The sequence below is a fragment of the Ammospiza nelsoni genome, chromosome 23 (assembly GCF_027579445.1).
Source record: "Ammospiza nelsoni isolate bAmmNel1 chromosome 23, bAmmNel1.pri, whole genome shotgun sequence".
Taxonomy (NCBI): Eukaryota; Metazoa; Chordata; class Aves; order Passeriformes; family Passerellidae; genus Ammospiza; species Ammospiza nelsoni.
The window spans coordinates 3,519,549-3,547,349 of NC_080655.1; the positions used below are offsets into that span (position 1 = coordinate 3,519,549).

The following is a 27,801-nucleotide window of genomic DNA, read 5'->3' on the forward strand; positions in this document are numbered from 1 at the left end:
CCCGGCGCGGCGGGATCGGGAGCAGCCACATCCCGCAAGGGAAGGAGGAGCGGGGAGCGGGGCGGCGGCAGCGGGGCCGGAGCCGGAGCCCGGAGCTCGGAGCTCCAGCAGCGGGGCCGCCCCGCGCCGCCGCCAGCGCCGCAGCGCAGGATGTGGTGGGACGAGCGGGTGTCGGCGCGGTTCCGGAGGAACCTGCAGCCCACCCTCACCTACTGGAGCGTCTTCTTCAGCTTCGGCCTCTGCATCGCCTTCCTGGGGCCCACGCTGCTGGACCTGCGGTGCCAGACCCAGAGCTCGCTCTCGCAGATCACCTGGGTGTTCTTCTCGCAGCAGTTCTGCCTCCTGCTCGGCAGCTGCCTCGGAGGGGTCTTCAAGAGGACGTAAGAGCCCGGAGAACTCAGCGCTGCTCGCTGGGGGGCTCCCCGCGGACCCCCCGCCCTTGGCCCGCAGCGCGGTGGGCAGCGCCGGCCGGGCTTGGGGGGATGAGCCGGGTTTGGGGGGGATTGAGCCGGGTTTGGGGGGGATTGAGCCGGGTTTGGGGGGTTGAGACGAGCTTGGGGGCTGAGCAGGGCTTGAAGGGCTGAGCCAGGTTTGGGGGCTGAGCCGGGCTTGGGGGATGAGCCGGATTTAGGGGATTGAGACGAGTTTGGGGGGTTGAGCCGGGCTTGGAGGGATGAGACGAGCTTGGGAGCTGAGCCGGGTTTGGGGGCTGAACTGGGTTTGTGGGGATTGAGCCGGGTTTGGGGAATTGAGCCGGGTTTGTGGGGATTGAGCCGGGCTTGGGGAGCTGATCCAGGTTTGGGGACTTGAGCCGGGTTTGGGGGAGTAAAACGAGCTTGGGGAGCTGAACCGCGCTTGGAGGGCTGATCCAGGTTTGGGGGCTGAGCCGGGTTTGGGGGATTGAGCCGGGCTTGGGGAGCTGAGCCAGGTTTGGGGCATTGAGCCGGGTTTGGGGGAGTAAAGCGAGCTTGGGGAGCTGAACCGCGCTTGGAGGGCTGATCCAGGTTTGGGGGCTGAGCCAGGTTTGGAGGATTGAGCCGGGTTTGGGGGATTGGGCCGGGTTTGGGGGCTGAGCCAGGTTTGGGGGCTGAGCCAGGTTTGGGGCATTGAGCCGGGTTTGGGGGCTGAGCCGAGCCGTGGATGCTGCCTGGGTAAAATCCACTCCCGAGTCGAAGCGGGCACGGGGGGCGTCGCGGAGGGTCCGCAGCCCTCGGGGCCCCCTCGTTGAGGGATTCCCTCCCCCGGCAGCCCCGCTCGGCTCCCGGTGCGGTTCCATCCCCGGAGCAGCCCCAGCGTGGAGTTCCAGCCAGAACTTCCCGCCAGGAATTATTTCTTTTGTTGTTTTCTGGATTTATTTAATTTTTTTTTTCCCTCTCCTTAACCTTGGTTGTTTATCGCCCAACCAAGAATATTTTTGGCAAGCGTGCTTTAATAACCTCGGCGTCGGAAATGGAGGCAGCGCCGCGTTTGGCTGGAGTTTGGGAGAACACGTGGAGGGATGCGAGTGGTCCTCGTGGTGTCCTGATGGAGAGGGGGGAACACGGGGAAGGGGGGAGCCCCAAAAGGGACTCAGAGCCAGCCCCGTGCCCAGGATGTGTCGCAAATAAATCACCCGGGCTGTCTCAGGGCTGAGGATTGCCAGGGAGGCGTTTGATTCGGGGCTGGGTGACAGCTCGGGCATCAGCTGATTATTTACGTTGTCACCGATCCCGGGGCGGTGATGTAACCTCTGTGTGTGTGTGTGTGAGAGATCCACGCACCTCGACGGGGAGAATCCCCCAGGAATCCTCGGGAAAACCTCCTTAAAACCCGCTGGGTGTGGGATCTTTGTGGATTGAGGCGAGTCCTGGATGCTGGAGCAGCTGCGAGCGGAGCCGTCCTGGTGCCACCAGCGTGGAGGGGACAATTGGGGCACTGGGGACAGCACGTGGGGACTTTGCTGCGGCTCTGCCACAGCTCCGGCAGTGCTGGCTCAGCAGCGGAGCCTCTGCCAGCCCCCGGGGCTGCCTCGCATATGTTTGGAGGAAAATGCAGAATTCCCGCTGCCAGCTCCTTCCCAAAGCCCCACAGAACCCATCGGGGCTTTTGTGATTTGGGGATTCACGAAGTTTGAGCTGCGTTTTGGGGGGGGGGAAAAAAAAGTGTGTTCGGTGCTGGTTGGGAAGCAGGATGTGTTTGGGATTTGTGGAGTCCCCACTGGGGAGTGACAGCGCGGCCAGGCAGGCAGGAGGGAATATTTGGGATATTTGGAGCTTGTGAGTGTTGTGGGGAGGTCACTCAGAGCCTCGCAGCCTCCAAATGTGTGGGAATAAAAATTGTTCAGGCTCCAGGAGCTCCGGTACAATCCCTTCTGCAGGGATGGATGGGCAGAGCCGGCCTGCCAGGGCTTTATAAATCAAATTATGGTGCCCTCAGGGCTGCCAGGGAGGAGCACTGGGCAGGTCATTTTTCCAGCTGGGAGATGGAAACCTGCTGTGGAGCATCCCTGGAGCCTGGCTGGGAGCTGAGGGTGGTTCCTGATGCAGAATTTGCTGTTTCCTGTGCTGGTGTTCACAGGGGTCCCAGGATGAGGGAAGAGACGAGGATCTGCCCCTGTGTTCCACAAGGCCTGATTTATTATTTTATGATATATATTACATTAAAACTATACTCAAAGAATAGAAGAAAAGGTTTCATCAGAAGGCTGGCTAAGAATAGAATAGTAAAAAATGACAACAAAGGTTTGTGGCTTGGACTCTCTGTCCGAGCCAGCTGACTGTGATTGGCCATTAATCAGAAACAACCCCACGAGACCAATCCCAGATGCACCTGTTGCATCCCACAGCAGCAGATAACCATTGTTTGCATTTTGTTCCTGAGGCCTCTCAGCTTCTCAGGAGGAAAAGCCCTAAGGAAAGGATTTTTCATAAAAGATGTCTGTGACAGCTTCCTTTGGGTTAAATCGCTCTGGGTGACCCCTGGGGGACAGCGGTGCCAGCAATGGGTGGTGGCACCTGAACCCAGGCTCTCCTGTCCCCAGGGAAGCTGCTGGGAGCTGCTCCTGGAGCTCAGGGACAGGGATTTCTGTGCTGCTCTGTCCCTTCAGCACAACCCAGCTCCACAATTTCACGGAAATGCAAAGTTTGCACTGCCAGGGCATGGAGGAACGATGCTGCTGCTCTGTCCTGCAGTCCTGGGATGGCTGCTGGTCCCTTTTTGGGGGTGCAGAGGCAGCAGCCCCCCAGGAAATGGGGTTTGAGCTCCCTGGGGTTTGCTGGGAGGTGTGAGGAGCTCTGCCCCAGGAAATGCAGATTTTCCCAGGGTTTGCATCCCTGGGGATGGGGCCGGAGCCTCCTGCAGGAGCACAGAGAGCCCCAAAAGGAGCCCTGAACACCCCAGGGACTCTTCATGCCTGGAATCAGCTGGGAAAGATCCCAAGAGCCCCTGATGGGGAAGCAGGAACAGCTCCAGGGATGGAAATGGGATGGGAGAGCTGGGAGGAGCAGCCTGGCCTCAGACACACAGGGGGAGCTGAAATTTTGGGGAAGTTCCCACCCTGGCACTGCCAGCTCCAGAGGGGAGTTCTGTGCGTTTTCCTTCCCCATTTTGCTGCATTTCAGGTTTGAATTGTGAGGCTGAAGCCCTGCACACGCTGCTGACAGAAGCACCAGGGTGCCCCAGATTGGTGTTGGGATTTTTTTTAAATTCAGAAATTCAGCATTTTTGTGTCCTGTTAAAAATTTGCTTCTTTTGGGGCAGCCCTGGATTGATCCCAGCACTGTGGGCACAGACCAGGAAGGCACTGGGCAACCTGGGGCTGTGCTGGAGCCCTGGGCAGGTTTGGGGAAATCCTCACTCCTGGCACTGCCAGCTCCCTTGGGGAGCTCAGTGCTCCTGCATTTCATTTTCCTTCCCCATTTTGTTGCATTTCAGGCTCGAATTGTGAGGTTTAACCCTGCACATGCTGCTGACGGAAGCACCAGAGTGCCCCAGATTGGTGCTGGGATTTTAATTTTTTTTTTTTTTTTTAATTCAGAAACGGCATTTTTGTGTTCTGTTTTTTGTGTCCTGTTAAAAATTTGCTTTTTTTAGGGCAGCCCTGGGCTGATCCCAGTGCTGTGGGCAGCGACCAGGAGGGCACTGGGGCTGTGCTGGAGCCCTGGGCAGGCTCCTCTCAGCCTGACCCACCCCATTCCTGCAGGCCTGAGGGCATGGGACCCTTTTCTTGTCCTCTCACAGCCCCTGCTCTGTCAGATTCCCATCTCCCGGAGCTCTCAGGACCCTTCACTGTCACTGCCACCTTTTGTGGCTCGGAGAGCAGCACAGGATGAGCCCTTTGGGGACACAAACCCCCCGAGGGTGGCTCTGCTTGCTGCAGGAGCCAAGGGGAGCAGCAGTGAGATCATCCTCACCTCCTCCTCATCCTCACCTCCTCCTCCTCCTCATCCTCACCTCGTCCCCTCGGGCCTTTGGCTTTCTAATGATCGCTTTTGCAAGTCTGAGCTGGCCTGATTATCATTTTTGCTCTTGATCTCAGGGATTTGGAAAACGCTCCCTGAGGTGGGGGAAAAAATAGAACAGTGCTGGGAGCTGGAGGGATCCAATGGGAACACCGAGGTGGGGGCTCCTAAACCCCTGTGGGAGGGATTTGCTGGCCGGGGGTGCAGGATTGGCTCTGGGATTGCCCATCCTGATCCTGCAGGGATCGGTCCAAACCTCTCCCGGGTTTGGGATGGAGCCAGGGCGTGCTCTGGGTGCTCTGGGATGGAATTTGGGACACTGCAACCCTGCTGGAGGAGAATTTCCCATCCTGATCCCAGAGAGATCAGTTCAGGCCCCTCATGAGCAGCTGTGGGTTTGGGATGGAGGCAGGGTGTGCTCTGGGTGCTCTGAAATGAAGTTTGGGACATTGCAGGGCTCATTTTGCACCTCGTGGTAGAGAATTTCCCATCCTGATCCTACAGGGATCAGCCCAAAACCTCTCCTGGGCAGCTGTGGGTTTGGGATGGAGGCAAGAAATGCTCTGGGTGCTCTGAAATGAAATTTGGGACGTTGCAACCCTGCTGGAGGAGAATTTCCCATCCTGATCCTACAGAGATCAGCCCAAACCTCTCCTGTGGATTTGGGATGGAGGCAGGAGGTGCTCTGGGTGCTCTGAAATGAAGTTTGGGACATTTCAGACCCTTCTGGAGGGGAGCCTGCCCTGTGTTGGGGACACAGAGACCAGGCTGTGACACCAGGGCTGCTTTTTCAGCCCTTTGGAAAGGTTTGGCATCATCAGAACAGGCTGAGTTCACGGGGTGCCTCATTTTGGGTGCCCCCCAAGGGTTTTGTGTGTCAGGAAATCATCCCTGAGGGCTGAGCTGAGTCTCCCAACCCCACCTGGGGCCTGGCACTGGCAGCAGCAATCCCTTGGTCCCCCTCATGCCACCACCCTGGGCTGGTGGCATTTGCAGGGGCACCATTGTGTCATTAACCCATGGCTGGGGGCAGGAGTTTTGACCCACGGTGACATTTTAAATGCTCATTAAGGACATTAAACCCCCCCAATCAGTGTTTCACTGGTGATGAGGCTGCTCCCCAGCCAGGCAGGGGGGTCCTGCAGAGTTTTCTTTGTGCTTTTCAGGGAGTGTATGACTCTGCATCACACTCCCTCCCGTCAGACAGCCCATGAAATGTAGGACAGTCCAAATCTCCACAAAAAACCCCAAATATTTTGCAGTTTTGACGATTCTCTGGGAGGTTTTCCCATCGCTCCCAGGCTCGGGTTCCCCAGCTCTGGGGAGGGAGAGCCTCGGAGCTGCTCCTGTCTCATTTGCCAGGCGCTTTTCCTGCCGTGACTGTGCACATCTCCCAGCTCCCTCCCTCCCTCCCCCAGAAATCCCACGGCTCTGCTGTCAGAGGACCATCAGTAGTCACAGATTGGAAAACACTGGCTGCTCCTGCGCTGGGCTGGGCACAGGGAGGCTCTGGCACTGCCAGAGGGGCAGGAGGTGCCCTTGGCACCGGCAGGAGCAGCGAGCAGGACATGGAGGGCCCGGTCACTGTGGGGCTGCAGATGGAGGAGGGCTCTGACAGGGCCAGGGACAGTGACAAGGCCAGAGAGAAGTGACAAGGCCAGGGACAGTGACAGGGCCAGATCTGTGATACGGCCAGGAACAGTGACAGGGCCTGGGACAGTGACATGGCCAGGGACAGGCCCAGATCTGTGATATGGCCCAGGGACAGTGACAGGGCCTGGGACAGTGACATGGCCAGGGACAGGCCAAGATCTGTGATATGGCCCAGGGACAGTGGCAGAGCCAGGAACAGTGACAGGCCCAGATCTGTGATATGGCCCAGGGACAGTGGCAGAGCCAGGAACAGTGACAGGGCCAGGGCTGTGATATGGCCTAGGACTGTGATATGGCCAGGGACAAGTGATATGGCCCAGGAACAGTGACAGGACCAGGGCAGTAACAGGCCCAGATCTGTGACATGGCCAGGGACAAGTGACATGGCCCAGGGACAGTGACAAGGCCAGGGACAGGCCCAGATCTGTGACATGGCCCAGGGACAGTGAACGGGCAGGGCAGTGACAGGCCCAGATCTGTGACATGGCCCAGGGACAGTGACATGGCCATGGCCAGGCTGTCCTGGCAGGGCAGGAGGGTCTGGCTGGCAGCTGGGTCTCCCCCTCCTCCTCCTCCTCCTCCTCAGAGCCTTCTCCAGCCTGTTTGGGGGTTTCCTTGCTGGGCACTGCTCAGACCCACATCCCCCAGTTACTGATAATTACCAACTGCCACCACCCTGGCTGTGACAGGGACCTGCCAGTGCCACTCTGTCTGCTGTGCTGCTCCAGCCCCATCTCTGCTCATCCCAGTGCTTCACTCTGCTCCTGCTTCCCTCCTTCCTTCCCTCCTTTCCTTCCTTCCCTCCTTCCTTCCTGCCTTCCCTCTTGGCAGCCCTGGAGCCATGAGGTGCCAGCCTGGGCACTGCTCACTGCCAGAGCTGGGAGGGGACAGATCCCATCTCTGGGAAGGGACAGATCCCGGCTCTGGAAGAGGACAGATGCCATCCTTTGGAGGGGATAGATCCCATCCCTCTTGCACCTGGCTGGGTTTTTCTCTATAAAGAGTTTTGTTATTTTGCCTTTTATTAAAACGTTCTTGTTTCCAACGCTCCCACAGAAGCCATCCTGCTGATTTTATGCCTTCTGAGGTAGCTGAGCTATCTTGGGTGTGAAATAAATCTCCAAGAGCTTGAGAGGAGATCCATATTTCAATCCCCTGCAGGAGGAGGTGGCAGTGCCCAGGGGTGGGTGACACTGGGCTGTGGTGTGCAGCATCTCCCTCCTCTCACCAGGAAATCTGGGGCTGCAGGAGCTGAGATCAATGAGATGAGGGCAGCATGGCTGTTGGATTATATCTTTTTCTTACCCAGAAATGGAGTTTTTGAGAGGTGTTTTATTTTTTTTATTCAATTTCTAGTCTCATGTGAAGGGTGAGACAATACAGGTGTTACAATTCACACCGTCACAATCAGAAGGTATCTCCTAATTACAAAGCACTTCATCAGCTTTAACCACACCATGCAATTTTCTATAAATCCATTTCCCACCTGTGACTGCTGCTCTGGTGGTGGCCCTGATTCTGTCCTGCCTCTCTCCCTTCCCCAGGCTGGCCCAGTCCCTGCTGGCCCTGTTTGCCTCGTCCCTGGCCATCTCTCTGGTGTTTGCCATCATCCCCCTGTGCCACAACGTGGTGGTGCTGGCCGTGGTCATGGCCGTGGCCGGACTGGCCATGGGCTGCATCGACACCATCTCCAACATGCAGCTGGTCAAGATCTACCAGAAGGACTCTGCCATCTTCCTGCAGGTGAGAGCGGCGTCCCCAGCCCCCCTGCGCTGCTCTAGGATGGACTTTAGTTGGAAATTCTCCCCAGAAAGGGCCCTTGGGCATTGGGAGGGTGGAGGCACCATCCATGGAGGTGTCTGAGGAAAGCCTGACTGTGGCATTGTGGGGCCAGGATGGAGTTTAGGAGAAATTTCTCCCCAGAAAGGGTTCTTGGGCATTGGAACGATGGCATCACCATTCCCGCCTGTGGCACTGTGGTGCCCCCACCACCCTGGGCAGGTTTAGGATGGAGTTTAGGAGAAATTTCTCCCCAGAAAGGGTCCTTGGGCATTGGGAGGGTGGCATCACCATTCCTGGAGGTGTTTGAGGAAAGCCTGGCTGTGGACTGGGGTGCCTCCACTACCCTAGGCAGGTTTAGAGTGCAGTTTAGGAGGAATTTCTTCCCAGAAAGGATCCTTGGGCATTGGGAGGTTGGCATCACCATTCCTGGAAAGCCTGGCTGTGGCACTGTGGGGTCCTCACTGCCCTGGGCAGGTTTTGGGATGGACTTGAGGAAGAACTTTTTCCCAGAAAGGATCCTTGGGCATTGGGAAGGTGGCATCACCATTTCTGGAAAGCCTGGCTGTGGCACTGGGGTGCCCCCACCACCCTGGGCAGGTTTAGGATGGAGTTTAGGAGAAAATTCTCCCCAGAAGGGGAGGTTGGCATCACCATCCCTGGAAAACCAGCCTGTGGCATTGTGGGCGGGTTGAGGATGGAGTTTAGGAGGAATTTCTTCCCAGAATGGGTGGTCGGGCATTGGGAGGGTGGCATCACCATCCCTGGAGGCATCTGTGGAAAGTGCCACTCAGGTCTGATGACACTGTGGTGTCAGCTCACAGTTTGGACTCGATCCCCCCAAAAGTCTTTCCCAACTGAATTAATTCTGTAATTCTGAGGAGGAGGAGGAGTTGGGGGCTCTGCCACCCTCCTGCTCCATCGTGTCACCCCTCCTGCAGGCCCTGCACTTCTTCGTGGGTTTCGGGGCCCTGCTGAGCCCCCTGATCGCCGACCCCTTTCTGTCGGACACCAACTGCATCCTGGCCAACGGCACGGCCAACGCCTCCAGCAACCTGCCGCACATCCGCAAGTCGCTGCTGCCGCACCACCCCGGCAACCTGTCCCACTACGCCCTGCCCATGAAGGGCATGGTGGTGACACGCGTGTCCTACGCCTTCTGGATCATGGCCCTCATCAACGTGAGTGCTGCGGCCGCGGGATCCAGCTGGGGTCGTCCTGGGAGTACCCAATGGGATCGTCCTGGGAATATTCAATGGGATCGTCCTGGGAGTATCCAATGGGATCATCCTGGGAATATCCAATGGGATCGTCCTGGGAATATCCAATGGGATCGTCCTGGGAGTACCCAATGGGATCATCCTGGGAATATCCAATGGGATCGTCCTGGGAATATCCAATGGGATCATCCCTGGGGTACCCAATGGGATCATCCTGGGAGTATCCAATGGGATCATCCTGGGAATATCCAATGGGATCGTCCTGGGAATATCCAATGGGATCGTCCTGGGAGTACCCAATGGGATCGTCCTGGGAATATCCAATGGGATCATCCCTGGGGTACCCAATGGGATCATCCTGGGAGTACCCAATGGGATCATCCTGGGAATATCCAATGGGATCGTCCTGGGAATATCCAATGGGATCATCCCTGGGGTACCCAATGGGATCATCCTGGGAGTATCCAATGGGATCATCCTGGGAATATCCAATGGGATCGTCCTGGGAATATCCAATGGGATCGTCCTGGGAGTACCCAATGGGATCGTCCTGGGAATATCCAATGGGATCATCCCTGGGGTACCCAATGGGATCATCCTGGGAGTATGCAATGGGATCATCCTGGGAATATCCAATGGGATCATCCTGGGAGTATCCAATAGGATCGTCCCTGGGGTACCCAATGGGATCATCCTGGGGTATCCAATGGGATCGTCCCAGGAGTATCCAATGGGATCATCCCTGGGGTATCCAGCTGGGATCGTCCTTGGAGTATCCCATGGGATCATCCCTGCTCCAGGGATTTGTGGGGTTTCTGGTGTTTGGGGGGATCCAGCTGGGATCATTCCAGAATATCCAGCTGGGATCATCCTGGGAGTATCCGCTGGGATCATCCTGGGAGTATCCAGTGGGATCATCCCAGAATATCCAGCTGGGATCCCCCCAGGAGTACCCTGTCACAGACATATTTTATGAAAAATCCTTTTGTTCGGATTTTTTCTCCAGAGAGTCCGAGACAGCCACACTTTGATTGGCCGTTAATTAAAAACAACCCCATGATGCACCTGTTGCATCCCACAGCAGCAGATAATCAATGTTTACATTTTGTTCCTGAGGCCTCTCAGCTTCTCAGGAGGAAAAATCCTAAGGGAAGGATTTTTCATAAAATACGTCTGTGACAGTTCCCGGCTGGGATCATCCCTGGAGTATCCAGCTAGGATTGTCCTTCCTCCAGGGATTTGTGGGGTTTGTGGTGTTTGAAGGGTCCTGGAATGGGGTCAGACACAGGAAAAGGATCATTTGTTGCCAAATTCTGTTTTTATCAGGGCTCTTCCCTGCTGGATGTGCTGGGATCAATTCTGGGGTTTGGGGGGGGTTCTGGAATGGGGTGAGATGCAGGGATAGGGTCATTTGTTACCAAATCCTTTTTCCATCAGGGCTCTTCCCTGCTGGGGTCCATTCTGGGGTTTGAGGGGTCCTGGAATGGGGTGAGAAACAAGGAAAGGATCATCTGTTGCCAAATCCTGATTTTATCAGGGCTCTTCCCCTGCTGGGATCCATTCTGGGGTTTGTCCGGGCTCTCTGGGAGCAGTTGGTGCCTCCAGCACCTCCCAGGCAGGAGCTGGAGCAGCAAACTCTGCTCAGATCCAGAGTTTTTCCTTCCTGCTCAGCTGGGGCTGGCCTGGCAAGAGGAGATTTGGAGATATTCCCAGGAAAATGCCCTGGATGAAGGGACAGAAGTGATCAGGGCCTCTCTCTGGTTATCATTTTCCCTGGAGGTCTCGGCAGGTGTGGAAATCCTTCCTCTGAGGGGGACAGGAGGGACCTGGTGTCCCTTTTGCCCATGCCAGGAGCAGTAAAATGGGTGATCCTGCCTGGCAGCTCCTTCCCTCTGCAATTCAGCTCTCAGAGCCCGAGGACGGGCACATTCCCCTCCTCCTGTCCCTGTTTGCCACCCCTCCTCTGGCACCAGGCAAGGGGAGCTGCACCTCCTTTCCTTGGGCTCTCTCCATTTATTAAATTATTAAAACATCCCAAATTGCCTCCAGTCAGGGGTTTTCCTCCTGTGGGAGGAGCTCGGGCAGGTGCTGGGCTGAGTTTCTGGGTAGAATCACCAAAAAAAGGCCCAGCCTGGGAGGAGGGGCAGCTTTAATCACCTGCAGCTCTGTCTGTGCCACGGGAAATGTGATTTTAATCACTCCGGAGCCAGCAGATCCCGTTGGGGATTTAGTTGGGAGGCAGAGTTTCACACCTGCTTTGAACCCCATGATGGGGCTGATTTGGGAATTTCCAGGGCCCTCTCTGTGTCCTGAGAGGATTTTTGGGGTGGGATGGCACCAGGAGCTGTGGGTTTGTGCATCGGGACACGCTGGAGTGCTGCGTGCACCGGTGGGTGGGTGGAATACAGAACTGCCAGGATTCCCACAGGCTGTGCAGGAACACCAGAACGTGGAAAGGAGATTTTGGGATAAGGGTTAAATAACAAACACCCAGTGGGGACTTGGATGTGCTCAGCTCCTGAACCGAGCTGTGATTGCCTTCCCCAAATCCTCGTGGAGGGAATTTTATTTTATTTTATTTTATTTATTTTTATTTTATTTTATTTTATTTTATTTTATTTTATTTTATTTTATTTTATTTTATTTTATTTTATTTTATTTTATTTTGTTTATTTTTATTTTATTTTATTTTATTTTAATTTTTATTTTTATTTATTTTATTTTTATTTTATTTTTTAATTTATTTTTATTAATTTTTATTTATTTTTTATTTTTCTTTATTTTATTTTATTTTATGTTATTTATTGTGTTTTATTTTATTTTATTTTATGTTATTTATTGTGTTTTATTTTATTTTATTTTAACCACCCCAACCTGCTGGAGATGCTGGGTTATTTTATATTTTATTTTATTTTATTTTATTTTAATTTCTTTTCATTTATTTTATTTTATTTATTGTATTGTGTTTTATTTTATTTTAACCACCCCAACCTGCTGGAGATGCTGGGTTATATTTTATTATATTTTATATTTTATTTTTTAATTTTTATTTTTTATTATTCTATTCTATTCCATTCCATTCCATTCCATTCATGCCCCCCAACCTGCTGGAGATGCTGGGAGTAGCTCAGCTCCAAAGTCCTGACCCTTTTCAAGGTGGAAACAGCAGAGGAAGATGATGGGAAGGGGTTTTTAAACCTGCACGGACGTGGGTGAAAAGAGTTAACAGCAGAAATGGAAACCAGGAGGAGCAGCTTGGTTATAAAATGGCCAAATCCCACATTTCCAGCCCGGTTTTTGTGTGGATTCTGACAAGGCACGAGCTGAAATGATTCATTTCGAGCTCTTGCTTTTGTTTAGAGTGGAAATGTCTCAATCTGACTCTGGCACGAGCGCTCAGTGCCGAGCTGACAGCGGAGCTGTGCCGATGTTTTTGAAGCAAAATGGGTTTGCTTTGGGAAAATGAAGCAGCTCAGCATAATCAAAACAAAGCGCTTGGAGCACTCCCAGCCAAAATCTTTCACTCAACGAGAAAAATTTTGTGCGTTTTCATCCAGATTTTGGAACAAAACCCCCCATATTTTAGAGTTCAGCTCTCCCACAGAACGGAAATTTCATCGCCCAGCGCTTTGGAAGAGGCTGGAAATCAGGGAAATGTCCGTGGAGAGGGAGGTGTTGGTCAGGAAGGTGCTGTCCCAGGGGAAGTGTGGGACTCTCCATTGTGCTCTGCAGGAGCCTGGGACACAATGGCAGGGAAGGATCCCGGATTCCTGGGGGAAACAGCCAGAAATAGCAGCAGGAGGGAGCTGGAACATCCCCACGCTGAGCTGGGGGATGCAGCAGCTTGTGGGGATTTGGGGGATGGATAAAAGCTGCCAGGTGAGGGAGGGAGCAGCTCTGGGAATTTGGGAGGTTTTGGGTGCTGGGAATTGGGAATTCTGCTTGGCCAGGTGAGGGAGGGAGCAGCTCTGGGAATTTGGAAGGAGGGAGCTGGAACATCCCCACGCTGAGCTGGGGGATGCAGCAGCTTGTGGGGATTTGGGGATGGATAAAAGCTGCCAGGTGAGGGAGGGAGCAGCTCTGGGAATTTGGGAAATGTTGGGAATTGGGGGTTCTGGTGAGGGAGAGAGCAGCTCAGGGAATTTGGGAGGTTTTGGGTGCTGGGAATTGGGAATTCTGCTTGGCCAGGTGAGGGAGGGAGCAGCTCTGGGAATTTGGGATGTGTTGGATGTTGGGAATATGGGAATTGGGGGCTCTGCTTGGCCAGGTGAGGAGGGAACAGCTCTGGGAATTTGGGGAGTGTTGGGTGCTGGGAATTGGGGGTTCTGGTGAGGGAGGGAGCAGCTCTGGGAATTTGGAAGGAGGGAGCTGGAACATCCCCACGCTGAGCTGGGGAATGCAGCAGCTTGTGGGGATTTTGGGGATGGATAAATCTGCCAGGTGAGGGAGGGAGCAGCTCTGGACATTTGGGAGGTTTTGGGTGCAGGGAATTCTGCTTGGCCCTTGGCTCCTGGTGGGGAATGCTCTGGTGTCCCTTTTTCCCTTGGGAAAAGAAAATATTTCTGCCAAAAAACCCAAAAAAACAAAACAAAACAAAACAAAACAAAAAAAAAAAAAAAAAAAAAAAAAAAAACAAAAAACCCAAAACACAAAAAGCAGCAAAAAATATCCTGGGAAGGAATTCTGGGAGAAAATGGCACCAAAATCTGGTTGTCCAGGAGAGCAGGGAAAACCCCACAGTGGGAGTGGGAAATGGGGAATCCCAAACTGGGGACTGGGATACACCCAGAGTGGGACTGGGAAATGGGAATCCCAAACTGGGGCCCAGGGATATCAGGGGCACTGGGAACTGGGGAATCCCAAACTGGGGGACAGGAATACAACCCCAGTGGGAACTGGGGAATCTCAAACTGGGGACTGGGGATAAACCCAGAGTGGGACTGGGAAATGGGGAATCTCAAACTGGGGACTGGGATACACCCAGAATGGGACTGGGAAATCCCAAACTGGGGGCAATGGATACACCCAGAGTGGGACTGGGAGTTGGGGAATCCCAAACTGGGGCCCAGGGATATCAGGGGCACTGGGAATTGGGGAATACCAAACTGGGGGACAGGAATACAACCCCAGTGGGAATTGGGGAATCTCAAACTGGGGCACAGGGATGCACACAGAGTGGGACTGGGAACTGGGGAATCCCAAACTGGGGGACAGGAGTACAACCCCAGTGGGAATTGGGGAATCCCAAACTGGGGCCTTGTCCTGGAGGCTGGGAGTGCCCAGGGCCGTTATCTGCACAGCCAGGCCCTCTGAGGGGAGGGAATATTTTTGCTAAATCTGCAATTCAGAAGAATGAAATCTGGTGCTGACCTCCGGAAGGATCAGAACCATCAAGCAAATGCGTTTTTCTTCCATGGGACCGAACTCACTGTTCCTATTCCCATTGTTCCCAGAACAATGCAGGCCTCATAAATGAATTCAGGCTGGAGGGGCGAGGTGGGAGGCGGGGGGGGGGGGGGGGGAATTCTCCATACATTTAAATCATGCCACGAGCCAACAAAAGGCAGGAAATTTGGAGCTGGAGCTCACACTTGCTCCCAGACATGTAGAAAACAAGGGAATGAGCTGTCACTTAGGATTTCCTGGCTTTCTCCCCCGGTTGGTTGCAGTGTAAACAGCGCTGGGCTGTGCTGGGAGGAGACGGGAGAGCTTCGCTTGCTCCCCTCAAAAAAAAAAAAAAAATTAGAAAAGGGAAAAAAGAAAATGAAAAAAAGAGCCATTCCCTGTGGAATTGGAGGCACCAGGGAGTCCTGGGTGTGGGCTGGGATGGGCTCGTCCCTTGGGATCGCTGCCGCCCCGTGGGTGTGGGGTGGGACTGTGGGGATCGTGGTGGGACCATGGAGCGCTGGAGCATCCCTGGATGCACAGAGGACCCCAGAGCTGAGGCTGGACCCTCCCTGCGGTGCTCAGGCCGTGCCCTGCAGGGCCCTGGGCTGTCCCTGTTGGCCTGGGAACCGCGGGCTCCTCTCTCAGGAGGTGCTGAGCAACCCCTGCTAATGGCTGGGGATGGGGATGGGAGCAGCTCCCGCTTCCCTCGGGCAGAATTCCAACTGCTCTGCCCCCACAGCCTCCGGGCTTCCACTCTTGGGGCAGCAGCAGCACAGGGCTGGACCCCAGAACGTTTGGGGTTTGGCACTTTGGGAGCCCAGAACATTTGGGGTTTGTAGGGCTGGCACTTTGGGACCCCAGAATGTTTGGGGTTTGGCACTTTGGGAGCCCAGAATGTTTGGGGTTTGGCACTTTGGGAGCCCAGAACATTTGGGGTTTGGCACTTTGGGAGCCCAGAATGTTTGGGGTTTGGCACTTTGAGAGCCCAGAACATTTGGGGTTTGTAGGGCTGGAACTTTGGGAGCCCAGAACATTTGGGGTTTGGCACTTTTGGATCCCAGAACGTTTGGGCTTTGTAGGGCTGGAACTTTGGGACCCCAGAACATTTGGGGTTTGTAGGGCTGACAGTTTGGGAGCCCAGAACATTTGGGGTTTGTAGGGCTGGCATTTTGGGAGCCCAGAACATTTGGGGTTTGTAGGGCTGACAGTTTGGGAGCCCAGAACATTTGGGGTTTGGCACTTTGGGACCCCAGAACATTTGGGGTTTGTAGAGCTGACACTTTGGGAGCCCAGAACATTTGGGGTTTGGCACTTTGGGACCCCAGAATGTTGGGGTTTGGCACTTTGGGAGCCCAGAAGGTTTGGGGTTTGTAGGTCTGGCACTTTGGGAGCTTTGTCTGGGGTCCCTGTGCTCATTTCCAGGTGAATGCTGGAGCCTGGGGCTGCCTGGGGGTGCCCCAGTGGATCAGGAGATTTTTCTCCCAGTTTTCTCCCTCTTTTCCCCTCTCCAGCCTCAGCATCTCCCATCCCCACCTCTCCTTGCTCTGAAATTCCCTTCAGGCACCTCCCCTGCGGAATCTGAGCCCAGCACCTCAAACCTCTGCTGCTGGGGGAGCTGGGCTGCGGTTTTGGGGTGGTTTTGTGGGTGATTTTGTGGTGATTTTGGGATGTTCAGGTGCTCACCCCTCCTCTATCCTCTCCCCAGCTGCCAGTGCCTATTGCTGCTGCTGGGGGAGCTGGGCTGCGGTTTTGGGGTGGTTTTGGGGTGATTTTGGGGTGTTCAGGTGCTCATTCCTCCTCTGTCCTCATCCCAGCTGCCAGTGCCCATCGCTGCTGCTGGGGGAGATGGGCTGGGATTTTGGAGGTGATTTTGGGGTGATTTTGGGGTGATTTTGGGGTGTTCAGGTGCTCACCCCTCCTCTATCCTCTCCCCAGCTGCCAGTGCCCATCGCTGTTACTGGAGGAACTGTGCTGTGGTTTTGGGGTGGTTTGGGGCGGTTTTGGTGTAGTTTTTGGGGTGATTTTGGGGCGTTCAGGTGCTCACCCTCCCCCCGTCCCCTCCCCAGCTGCCAGTGCCCATCGCTGCTGCTGGAGGAGCTGTGCTGTGGTTTTGGGGTGGTTTGGGGTGATTTTGAGGATGTTTTTGGGGTGATTTTGGGGTGTTCAGGTGCTCAGCCCAGCTGCCAGTGCCCATCGCTGTTACTGGAGGAGCTGGGCTGTGGTTTTGGGGTGGTTTGGGGTGGTTTTGGGGATGTTTTTGGGGTGATTTTGGGGTGTTCAGGTGCTCAGCCCCCCTCTGTCCCCTGCCCAGCTGCCAGTGCCCATCGCTGTTACTGGAGGAGCTGGGCTGTGGTTTTGGGGTGATTTTGGGGTGATTTTGGGGGTGATTTTGGGGTGTTCAGGTGCTCAGCCCCCCTCTGTCCCCTGCCCAGCTGCCAGTGCCCATCGCTGTGTTCTTCCTGCTCTACAAGGAGCGCATGGTGCCCTGCTTCAACGGCAGCAGCCACCCGCTGCTGTCAGCTGATGAGCTGGCCCTGGAGACACGGCCTGGGGACAAGGACGAGCTCTCCACCGCTGCCCAGAGACCCCACACAGCTGCAGGTGAGCTCTCTCATGGATTTTGGGGAGAAAAAGCCAGATTTGAGTGGCTGGGTGTAATGGGAAACCCCAGCGCTGCTGTCTGTTGCAAAGTGTGCGCAGGGATCTCATCCAGGAATACCCAAACAAAACATTTGGTGCCCAAATTGCCCTCAAATCAGATGAAATCTTGAATTGAGGTTGGTGTCCCAATTCCAGTGAGGCCTCCAGGCTGTGTTTCTCCATTCCATGTTTCTCTGAGCCACCCTAAAGCCCCCCAACCCTTCAGGGACACGTGGCAGTTGTGCCCCTAAATTCCCTCCTGCTTTTGGGTCACATTTCTTCAGGTTATTCTCTTTAAAGGGTCACATTTCTTACTGATTATTCAGTTTAAAGAGTCACATTTCTCACTGATTATTTCAGTTCATTGTGCTGCAGACGCTGATTTTTATGGGAAAGGAATAAGAAACAACCAATTTCCCCTCCCTTGTTTGAGGGGAAAAGTGAAATCCAGCAATAGTTTGCTCTTGACCTCATGGCTGCACCCTGCCTTGGGGACAATGGGGACATTGTTCTTTCCTGGCCAGCAGGGACGTGTCACAGTCAATTCTTTGGGTAAACAGTGAATATCTCAGAAGTAAATACGGTTCAGGACTTTGGGAAGTGTTCCGTGTTGTTCCTGGAGAGATGGCTTTGGCCCCGGGCAATGAAAGGGGATTTCAGGGAATTCTTCAGGGTGAGGAGGTGTGGAATTTTGAGGTATGGAGAGTCCAGGATTTTGGTGTGTGGAGAGCTGGGATCCCAGGGTGAGAAGAGCCAGGATTTTGGGGTGAGAAGAGCCAGGATTTTGGGGTGAGAAGAGCCAAGATTTTGGGGTGAGAAGAGCCAGGATTTTGGGGTGAGAAGAGCCAAGATTTTGGGGTGAGAAGAGCCAGGATTTTGGGGTGAGAAGAGCCAGGATTTTGGGGTGAGAAGAGCCAGGATTTTGGGGTGAGAAGAGCCAGGATTTTGGGGTATGGAGAATCAGGATTTGGGGTGTGGAGAGCCCAGGGTTTTGGGGTGTGGAGAACTAGGATTTTGGGGTGAGAAGAGCCAGGATTCTGAGGTGTGGAGACCCAGGATTTTGGAGTGTGGAGAACCCAGGATTCTGGGGTATGGAGAGCCAGGATTTTGGGGTGTGGAGAGCCAGGATTTTGGGGTGTGGAGAGCCCTGGATTTTGGGGTGAGAAGAGCCCAGGATTTTGGGCTGTGGAGAGCTGGGATCACAGGGTATGGAGAGCCAGGGTTTTGGCATATGGAGGGCCAGGGTTTTGGTATATGGAGAGCCCAGGATTTTGGGGTGAGGAGACCCAGGGTTTTGGGGAATGGAGAGTCAGGATTTTGGGGTGTGGAGAGCCAAGGTTTTGGGGTGAGAAGAGCTCAGAATTTTGGGGTGTGGAGAGCCCAGGATTTTGGCATATGGAGAGCCAGGATTTTGGGGGGTGTGGAGAGCCAGGATTTTGGGATATGGAGAGCCCTGGATTTTGGGGTGAGAAGAGCCCAGGATTTTGGGGTGTGGAGAGCTGGGATCCCAGGGCATGGAGAACCCAGGATTCTGGGGGTATGGAGACCCAGGATTTTGGGGTATGGAGAGCCCAGGATTTTGGGGTATGGAGAGCCCAGGATTTTGGTGTGTGGAGAGCCCAGGATTTTGGTGTGTGGAGAGCCCAGGATTTTGGGGTGTGGAGAGCCAAGATTTTGGGGGATGGAGAGCTGGGATCCCAGGGTATGGAGAGCCAGGATTTTGCAGTGTAGAGAGCCAGGATCTTGGGGTGTGGGCAGCAGGTACCCCAAAGTACCAGGATCCCAGGCTGTGGGCAGACCCCAGACCCATTCCCATTTCCCTCTGGAAGCTCAGAGGAAGGTGAAGGTGAGCTGGAGCCCCCCGAGCTCAGCGGTGCCTGATGTTCAGGGTCCTGCTTGGCTCTGTCCTGCAGCTGTCCCACAGAGCAAACCCCTCTGAGGGCTGGTGGCCACCCAGCCCCGGGGGGACGTTCTGCTCAGGTTTGCTGTGCGTTGCTCTCCAGCAGGGCACGAGGATTTGTTCAGCTGCTGCCAGAGCAAGAACTTCCGAGGGGTTTCCTTCACCTATTTCGCCGTGCACATCACCGGCGCTCTGGTTCTCTTCATGACCGACGGGATCGTGGTGAGCGCAGTTGCCCAAATTTCTGGATTTTTTTTTCCTCCCAAACCCCTGTGAAACCCTCAGGGGTTCCTCAATGGTGAGAGGGGTTAGACAGGAATGGGAATTTCCAAGGATAAGCAACCCTGAGCTCTAAATGTGATGTGTGGAGCTCCAAGAGGGCAGGGCAGCCCCTTGGAGAGGGAGGATCTCTGGGTTTTCCTTGGAGCTTTGCCCTTTTGGGACGGACTAAACCCCACATCCTGCTGCTGGCGGATCTGCAAACCCTTCCACCATGCTCTGAGGGACAGAGGAGCCTGAAGTCCCCACGGGGATGTGACAGAGAGGATTTCCCTGCAGGGAGAGTACTCGGGATTCGTGTACAGCTACGCCGTGGAGGAGCCTCTGGCCGTGGTGCACAAGGTGGCCGGGTACCTGCCCAGCCTCTTCTGGGGCTTCATCACCCTGGGCAGGCTCATCTCCATCCCCGTGTCCTACAGGATGAAGCCAGCCACCATGGTCTTCATCAACGTGGTAAGGATGGGGTTAATTGGTTAATTCCTGCGACGGGTTTGGGGCTGCAGCTCCTCTCACACCTGGCGGGTTTGCACAGGTAGGGTGGGCGAGGTGCAGCCACAATTTCAAATTTCATTGCCCAACTTTGATTGCCCAGCTTTCCTGAGCCTGCTCCTCAGCTGGGAGAGCTGGCACTAAAAAATGTGCCCGTTTTATTGACTTTACACAGTGACTCCTTCGTGCACAGGGAAATGAATTCCTGGGGTGAATGAATTCCTGAATTCCTTGCCATGGCCAAGGGAAGGCAGCTCACGCTGTGAATTCTCTGCTGAGGCTGCAGCAGCTGGCAGAGCTTGATAAAATCAATAAAACACCTTGGGAAAGGGGCAGGAATCCCTGTGGGATGGGTGAGGAAGATCTGTGTGGGGAAATGGCAGAAAACAGAAAGGGGGTGATCCCAATCCCCTCACAGAGAGAAAAAGCACGAGCAGGCAGTAAATTCCAATTTATGTGAACCAGAAGTGCTTTTGGTGGCTGTATTTCGATAATAAAGCACAATTCAGTGAGTTATAATACCCATTGCTGGAGTCAATAAAACACCTTGGGAAAGGGGCAGGAATCCCTGTGGGATGGGTGAGGAAGATCTGTGTGAGGACATGGCAGAAAACAGGGAGGGGGTGATCCCAATCCCCTCACAGCCACAAAAAGCACGAGCAGGCAGTTAAATTCCAATTTATGTGACCCAGAAGTGCTTTTGGTGGCTGTATTTCGATAATAAAGCACATTACAGTGAGTTATAACACCCATCTAACAGGGCGGGGAGAAGATTTTGGGATGTTCTGAGTGAGAATCCCCCTGGCTGCCCCTGACCCTGTGCAGGGCTGGGAGCTGCTGGAGGATCCCGGAGCCATTGCAGCAGCATCAGAACAAATTCCAGCTCGAATTTGGCTTCTCCAGGGTCCAAATTTTGCTGAGCCGCAATATCAGAGCTCCCTCTGCTGACTCTGCCCTGGATCACTCAGGTTTCCCCCAGTTTTTGGTTATTTCCCCTACAAGCCAGAAGTGAGGGAAATTGAATTTAAATGCAGTTGGCTTTTTGGCTTTATTGCTGTGGCTGCTTGCTGAGCAGTTATTGAGAGTTAATTCTGTAATTACTGAGAGCGACTTCAGTCTTACTCAGCAGAAAAAAGAATTACTGGTGATTAAGACATGTAAATACTCTGGAAGGTATTATTGCATTTAAAAGTATATGTTTCAGATGAAGCCTTAAATTTCTATGTAATGAAATTAAGACTTAATTACCAAGTTATGTAATGAAAATTAGCAAATTCAAAGCCAGATGGATTTTCTTTGGCCATCCAGTTTCTCAAGCACTGATTTTTTTTTTTTTCTTTTTCCCAGCATATTTCCTCTTCCAGATTATTTCCCCTTAAAAACAAACATATTTTCTCTGCCAGAATATTTCCCCTTAAGAATAAATATATTTTCTCTTCCAGACTATTTCCCCTTAAAAATAAACATATTTTCTCTTCCAGACTATTTCCCCTTAAAAAGAAACAAATTTTCTCTTCCAGACTATTTCCCCTTAAAAAGAAACATATTTCCTCTTCCAGACTATTTCCCCTTAAAAATAAACATATTTTCTCTGCCAGAATATTTCCCCTTAAGAATAAATATATTTTCTCTTCCAGACTATTTCCCCTTAAAAATAAACATATTTTCTCTTCCAGACTATTTCCCCTTAAAAAGAAACAAATTTTCTCTTCCAGAATATTTCCCCTTAAAAATAAACATATTTTCTCTTCCAGAATATTTCCCCCTTAAAAAGAAACAAATTTTCTCTTCCAGAATATTCCCCCTTAAACATAAACATATTTTCTCCTCCAGAATATTCCCCCTTAAAAACAAACATATATTTTCTCTTCCAGACTATTTCCCCTTAAAAACAAACATATTTCCTCTTCCAGACTATTTTCCCTTAAGAATAAATATATTTTCTCTTCCAGACTATTTCCCCTTAAAAATAAACATATTTTCTCCTCCAGACTATTTCCCCTTAAGAAAAAATATATTTTCTCTTCCAGACTATTCCCTATTAAGCCCAAACCCTAGACCCTGTTGCACTCAGCGTTTTTCTGACTGATTTTTGTGGGTGCTGCCCCGCAGGTCGGGGTGCTCATCACCTTCCTGCTGCTCCTGCTCTTCTCCTCCAGCGTGGTTTTCCTGTTTGTGGGCACGGCCTCGCTGGGGCTGTTCCTCAGCAGCGCCTTCCCCAGCATGCTGGCCTACACCGAGGACATCCTGCAGTACCAAGGTCAGCTGCCATCTCACCTGGCGCATTTTTGCACCCCATCCCTGTGGGATCTCAGCACCTCAGGACGGAGGTGCAGAGAGGCCGAGACCACCCTTGGGGGGCTCGGGAGTCCTGGAATGTTGCCAGAAGTGTCTGGTGGCAGGGCTTTGATCCGACACAGGAGACGACGCCTGTATGAGGACTGGGAGGATTTCACTGGGTGAATGGTGAAGGGATAAGTTAATTAGAGTGTGAAACACAGGGTTTAGGATTTTGGTACAGGGGGGTCTAAAGAAGTAAGATGGAGGAATTGGGGCATGTCCTGTTCTTCTTCTTCTTCTTCTTGGCCTCCATCTTCTGTGGTGATGGTGGCACTTTGGGATTGGTTATTACTAAAAGTGCACCGGTTAATAAGGGTAGAAGGTATTGGAGAAAAATGATAAATATTGTACACGTAACTTCGGGTATAAAGATAAGTGACCGCCCCGGGGGCTCGCAGTGTGCCCATGGCTGACTTGCTGTGCAGACCTCTGTCGGGCTGAAAGAAAATCTTTTAGATAAACAATTAATAAACACCAAGACCGAGACAAGATCAGAAGTCTCTCCTCGTCCTTTGAAGCTCCGGGCTCTTCAAGGCCATCCCTGGGCCTTTCCAGGCCACCTAAACAGCACAGAAAACCTTACAAGTGGCGTCCCTGGACCTAAACAGCCTAAAACAGCAGCAGAAAACTTAGAAGCCTAAACAGCCGAGAAACCGAGCAAGTGGCATTCCCTGAGCTATCACCAGGACATAAATCAGCCGAGCAAAGAGAAAAGAGAAACGCCGAAAATCTACAAGCGGCGTCCCTGAAATATCTCAGGACGTAAATCAGCAAAGAAAAACATGAAATCTACACATCCCCTTTCCTCAGCTCTTTCTCTCCTCCCTCAGCAGGCCTGGAAGTTCAGGTTTGCGTTTGGAGGCAGCTTTGTTGAAGGGAAATGTCCGGTTCTCTGTTTTGCTGGTAAATAACGACCCCAGGCAGGGATCCAGCTTCAATTCCTGGTTTGAGGAGCTCAGGGAGGGGCAGGAACGCTGCTGGGGAGGGAGATGGTTCTGGAAACATCACCAGATTACTGAGATGGTTCTGAAAACATCACCAGATTACCTGAGCTGGTTCTGAAAACATCACCAGATTACTGAGCTGGTTCTGAAAACATCACCAGATTACTGAGATGGTTCTGAAAACATCACCAGATTACTGAGCTGGTTCTGAAAACATCACCAGATTACTGAGATGGTTCTGAAAACATCACCAGATTACTGAGCTGGTTGTGAAAACATCACCAGATTACTGAGCTGGTTCTGGAAACATCACCAGATTACTGAGATGGTTCTGAAAACATCACCAGATTACTGAGATGGTTCTGGAAACATCACCAATTACCTGAGCTGGTTCTGGAAACATCACCAGATTACTGAGATGGTTCTGGAAACATCACCAATTACCTGAGCTGGTTCTGGAAACATCACCAGATTACCCAAGATGGAAAGCCCAGAGCTGTGGTGGTGCTCAAAGGGGTCACAGGATGAGGGAAGGGATGAGAATCTTGACTCCATGTTTCAGAAGGCTGATTTATTATTTTATTGTATATATTATATTGAAAGAGAATGATGTATTAAAACTACACTAAAAGAATAGAAGAAAGGAGGGAAGGGAAGGGAAGGGAAGGGAAGGGAAGGGAAGGGAAGGAAAGGAAAGGAAAGGAAAGGAAAGGAAAGGAAAGGAAAGGAAAGGAAAGGAAAGGAAAGGAAAGGAAAGGAAAGGAAAGGAAAGGAAAGGAAAGGAAAGGAAAGGAAAGGAAAGGAAAGGAAAGGAAAGGAAAGGAAAGGAAAGGAAAGGAAAGGAAAGGAAAGGAAAGGAAAGGAAAGATAACAAAAGCTTGTGACTCTCAGAGAATCCAACACAGCTGACTGTGATTGGCCATTAATTAAAAACAGCCCCATGAGACCAATCCCAGATGCACCTGTTGCATCCCACAGCAGCAGATAACCATTGTTTGCATTTTGTTCCTGAGGTCTCTCAGCTTCTCAGGAGATAAAACCCTGGCAAAAGGGATTTTTCAGAAAATTTCATGGCTACACAGAGCCTGGCCAGCAGCCTCTGTCTTGAGGGCAGTGAGACAGAAACACAAAAACCTTCCCACCACCAGCTCTGCCAGCACAGACAGGTGACAGGAGATTGAATTTTTTTTTTACTTCAACTTTCACCTTTCTGCACTGCTGCAGGTCTGCTGGGGAATTTTCAGCATTAAGTGGGAATGCACGTTGAGTATTTTGATTTTTGTGTGGTGAGATCCACAGGAAAGCTTTCAGGGAGCACAGGGTGGCCCTGCTGGCTGTGCCACTCTGCTGCCACCACCTCTGCTTCCTCACAGGTTGTGCCACCACCGTGCTGGTGACTGGAGCTGGCATTGGAGAGATGGTGCTGCAGCTGCTGGTGGGCTCGGTGAGTAGCCAGGAGCTGGCAAAACCCAAAATCAATTTGGAATTTATAAGTCAAACCCTCAGTTCTGCTCCAACTGAGCAGTTATCAGCCAGCAAAGCCCTCCCTGATGATCCACGAGGGATCTGAGTGATGTCTGATCCCTTTTGTAATTTCCCATCCCACTGCAGATTATCCACGATCGGGGCAGCTACAGTTTCCTGGTCTGTGGGATGATCTTTGGATGCTTGGCCTTCACCTTCTACGCCCTGCTGGTGTTTTTCCACAGGATGTACCCCAAGCCCTGCCCAGGTAAGGGAACCCCAGCCCTGAGCCCAGCTTTGGGACGGGAGCAGGAGCAGCACGAGCCTCACTCCAGAGATTCCAGCAAAATGCAAGGAAATGTTTATTTTCCTGCTGCTTCCTCTCCACTTTTCCTGCTTTGTCTTGCCCACAAAGCCTTGGCAGGCACAGCTCAGGGTTTGCTTTCTTTTCTGCTGGAGAAGCAAGGGGAAAAAAGCAGGGATCGCAGACAGCACCAGCTTCCCTGGGCTGTTCCCTGGCTGGAATCCAGGGAATGAGCAGGGCTGCCATCCAAGGGCAGCTGTCAGGCTCTGGGAAAAGCCTCACAGATAAAGGATTTTTGGGTTATCACCTCGGTCTGGAGCTGCTGGTTGTTTTTATACGAAAGGAGCAGAGTGGGACTGGCAAAAAACACGGCCAGGTGTGGCTTGGGCTGTGCTGGGCACTGCTGGGGTCACAGCTCGAGGGCTGGGAAAGGAACGGAGATGGGGATGGAGCTGGAGAATCCTGAGGGAGCTGGGAAAGGGAATGGAGAAATCGTGAGGGAGCTGGGAAAGGGTTTGGAGAATCCTGGAAAGGGTTTGGAGAATCCTGAGGGAGGATTTGGAGGAGCTGAGGGAGCTAGGAAAGGTTTGGAGAATCCTGAGGGAACCAGGGAAGGGTTTGGAGAGTCCTGAGGGAGCTGGTAAGGGTTTGGAGAAACCTGGAAGGGGTTTGGAGAATCCTGAAGGAGCTGGGAAGGGTTTGGAGGAGCTGAGGGGGCTGGGGAAGGGTTTGGAGAAATCTGGGCAGGGTTTGAAGAGTCCTGAGGGAGCTGGGGAGGGAATGGAGAGTCCTGAAGGGTTTGGAGAATCCTGAGGGAGCTGGGAAGGGAATGGAGGAGCTGAGGGAGCTGAGAAGGATTTGGAGAGTCATGAGGGAGTGGGAAGGGTTTGGAGAGTCCTGAGGGAACCAGGGAAGGGTTTGGAGAGTCCTGAGAGAGGATTTGGAGGAGCTGGGAAGGGTTTGGAGGGTCCTGAGGGAGGATTTGGAGGAGTTGAGGGAGCTGGGGAAAGGTTTGGAGGAGCTGGGAAGGGTTTGGAGAAACCTGAGGGAGCTGGGAAGGGTTTGGAGAAATCTGGGAAGGGTTTGGAGAGTCCTGAGGGAGCTGGGAAGGGTTTGGAGAGTCCTGAGGGAGCTGGGAAGGGTTTGGAGAATCCTGAGGGAGCTGGGCAGGGTTTGGAGAGTCCTGAGGGAGCTGGGCAGGGGCTCAGCCTGGAGCAAAGGAGGCTCAGGGGGAATTCCTGGCTCTGCACAACTCCTGCCAGGAGGGCACAGCCGGGGGGGATTTGGGATCTTATCCCAGGGAACAGGGACAGGAGGAGAGGGAACGGCCTCAGGCTGGGCTGGGGAGGCTCAGGTTGGACATGAGCAGGAATTTCCTCATGGAAAGGGCTGGAAGGGGCTGCCCAGGGGGGTTTGGAGCGCCCATCCCTGGAGGTGCCCAGGGAAGGCCTGGGCATGGTGGGGTGATAAAATAACAACATTCCTGAGGGGAAAAACCTCACACCCATCCCCTTTAATCCCAATCAAAGCATCCACTGAGGTGAAATACCGATTTAATCTTTGGCAGAGCTGGATGAGGCCTCCCAGGAGAAAGCAGCAGTGCCTGAGGACACGGGGCAGTACCAGCGCTGAGGGAGGGCCCGGCCCGGCACAAGCAATAAACCCAGCCCCAATTAAACATTAATCCCGAGGGTGATTTCACATTTAATGAACTGAATCATGCAAGTTCTCTGCAATCAAAAGCACAGTAGGTGGGGTGAGGCAGAACCGAAGAAATCAAGCCCAAAATGTCGAGCTGAGCACGGGGGTTGTGCCAAAAATCCTGCCAGCCTGATCCTGGGACTTAAAGCAGGGACATTTGCACAGCAGTTCCTCCTGCAAATGAAGTTTTTTGTTCTCCTGCAAACGAAGGTTTTTTCTCCTGCAAATGAAGTTTTTTCTCCTGTAAATCAACTTTTTTCTCCTGCAAATCAACTTTTTTTACCTGCTCAGAACACAGGGTGAAAAAGGAAAAGCTGCTCTCTGCTCCTCGTCCAAGACTGAATCTTGAAAAGATTTTATTTCTGGCCTGTGGTGCACAGGAACCCCCTCGAATTTGCAGCAAAACCCTGGGTTTTATTCATTTTTGTGATAAATTCTGTGTCACCTCCCTTGATCCTTGCAAAGGGGGGAAATCCCACAGTGGCAGAGCCCCCAGGTGCACACACAGGCAGCAGGGCCTGTCTCTATTTGCACTCTTAATTCCTGTATATTCCACACTCTAAACAGTGTCTTACTCAGCATGCTCAGGCCTCTTCAATGATTTTAAGTAATCATTTGCTTTTTTAATTTTTTTTTTTTGTTTTTTGGGAGGGGTTTCTTTGTTTTTTTTTAAGTCAACAATGAGCTGTGCTGGTTCCTTTTGCTTTAAGTCACTCCTCGAGCTGCTCCAGCTGCAGCGTCTTATTTTAATATTGGTTTTATTTCCAACTTCCAAGCCAAGCTCCACGAGAGAAGGGATTTATTTTGAATTTTTATTTTATTTCTTTCTTTTTTTATTTTATTTTTTTCTTTTTCTTTTGCTTTAAGTCACTCCTCGAGCTGCTCCAGCTGCAGCGTCTTATTTTAATATTGGTTTCATTTCCAACTTCCAAGCCAAGCTCCACGAGAGAAGGGATTTATTTTGAATTTTTATTTTATTTTTTTCTTTTTTTTTTGGGGAGCTGGGCTCCAGCTGCTTCACCTGTGCAATCTCCTCCTCCTCCTCCTCCAGGTGCCTTGTGTAAGGTACTCCCACAGCCCCAGCATGGCCCGTCCCAGCCACCAGGAAAGGACTGGAATTTTTGGGAATGTTTGGAATTTTCCTGTGCCAGGAGTGGCTGTGGCTGCAACTCCTTGCTTGAACTGCTGTATGTGATGTACATATGTACGTGTGTATATAAAGCAGTGTTTAATTAAAGGCGATTGATTGATTGATTGCTAA

The 27,801-nt window shown here is 52.4% G+C and overlaps 1 protein-coding gene across 1 annotated transcript; it reads left to right on the top strand.

Annotated features, from left to right (window-relative positions):
* The first annotated feature begins 38 nt into the window (after window positions 1–38).
* Window positions 39–27,801, top strand: MFSD4A (major facilitator superfamily domain containing 4A). Its single transcript, XM_059487872.1, has 10 exons — window positions 39–380; window positions 7,637–7,835; window positions 8,813–9,052; window positions 16,912–17,080; window positions 19,123–19,241; window positions 19,578–19,751; window positions 21,900–22,047; window positions 24,445–24,515; window positions 24,683–24,803; window positions 26,407–27,801. Exons 1-10 carry the CDS (start codon window positions 151–153, stop codon window positions 26,469–26,471), a joined length of 1,536 nt encoding a protein of 511 aa, XP_059343855.1. The 5' UTR covers window positions 39–150; the 3' UTR covers window positions 26,472–27,801.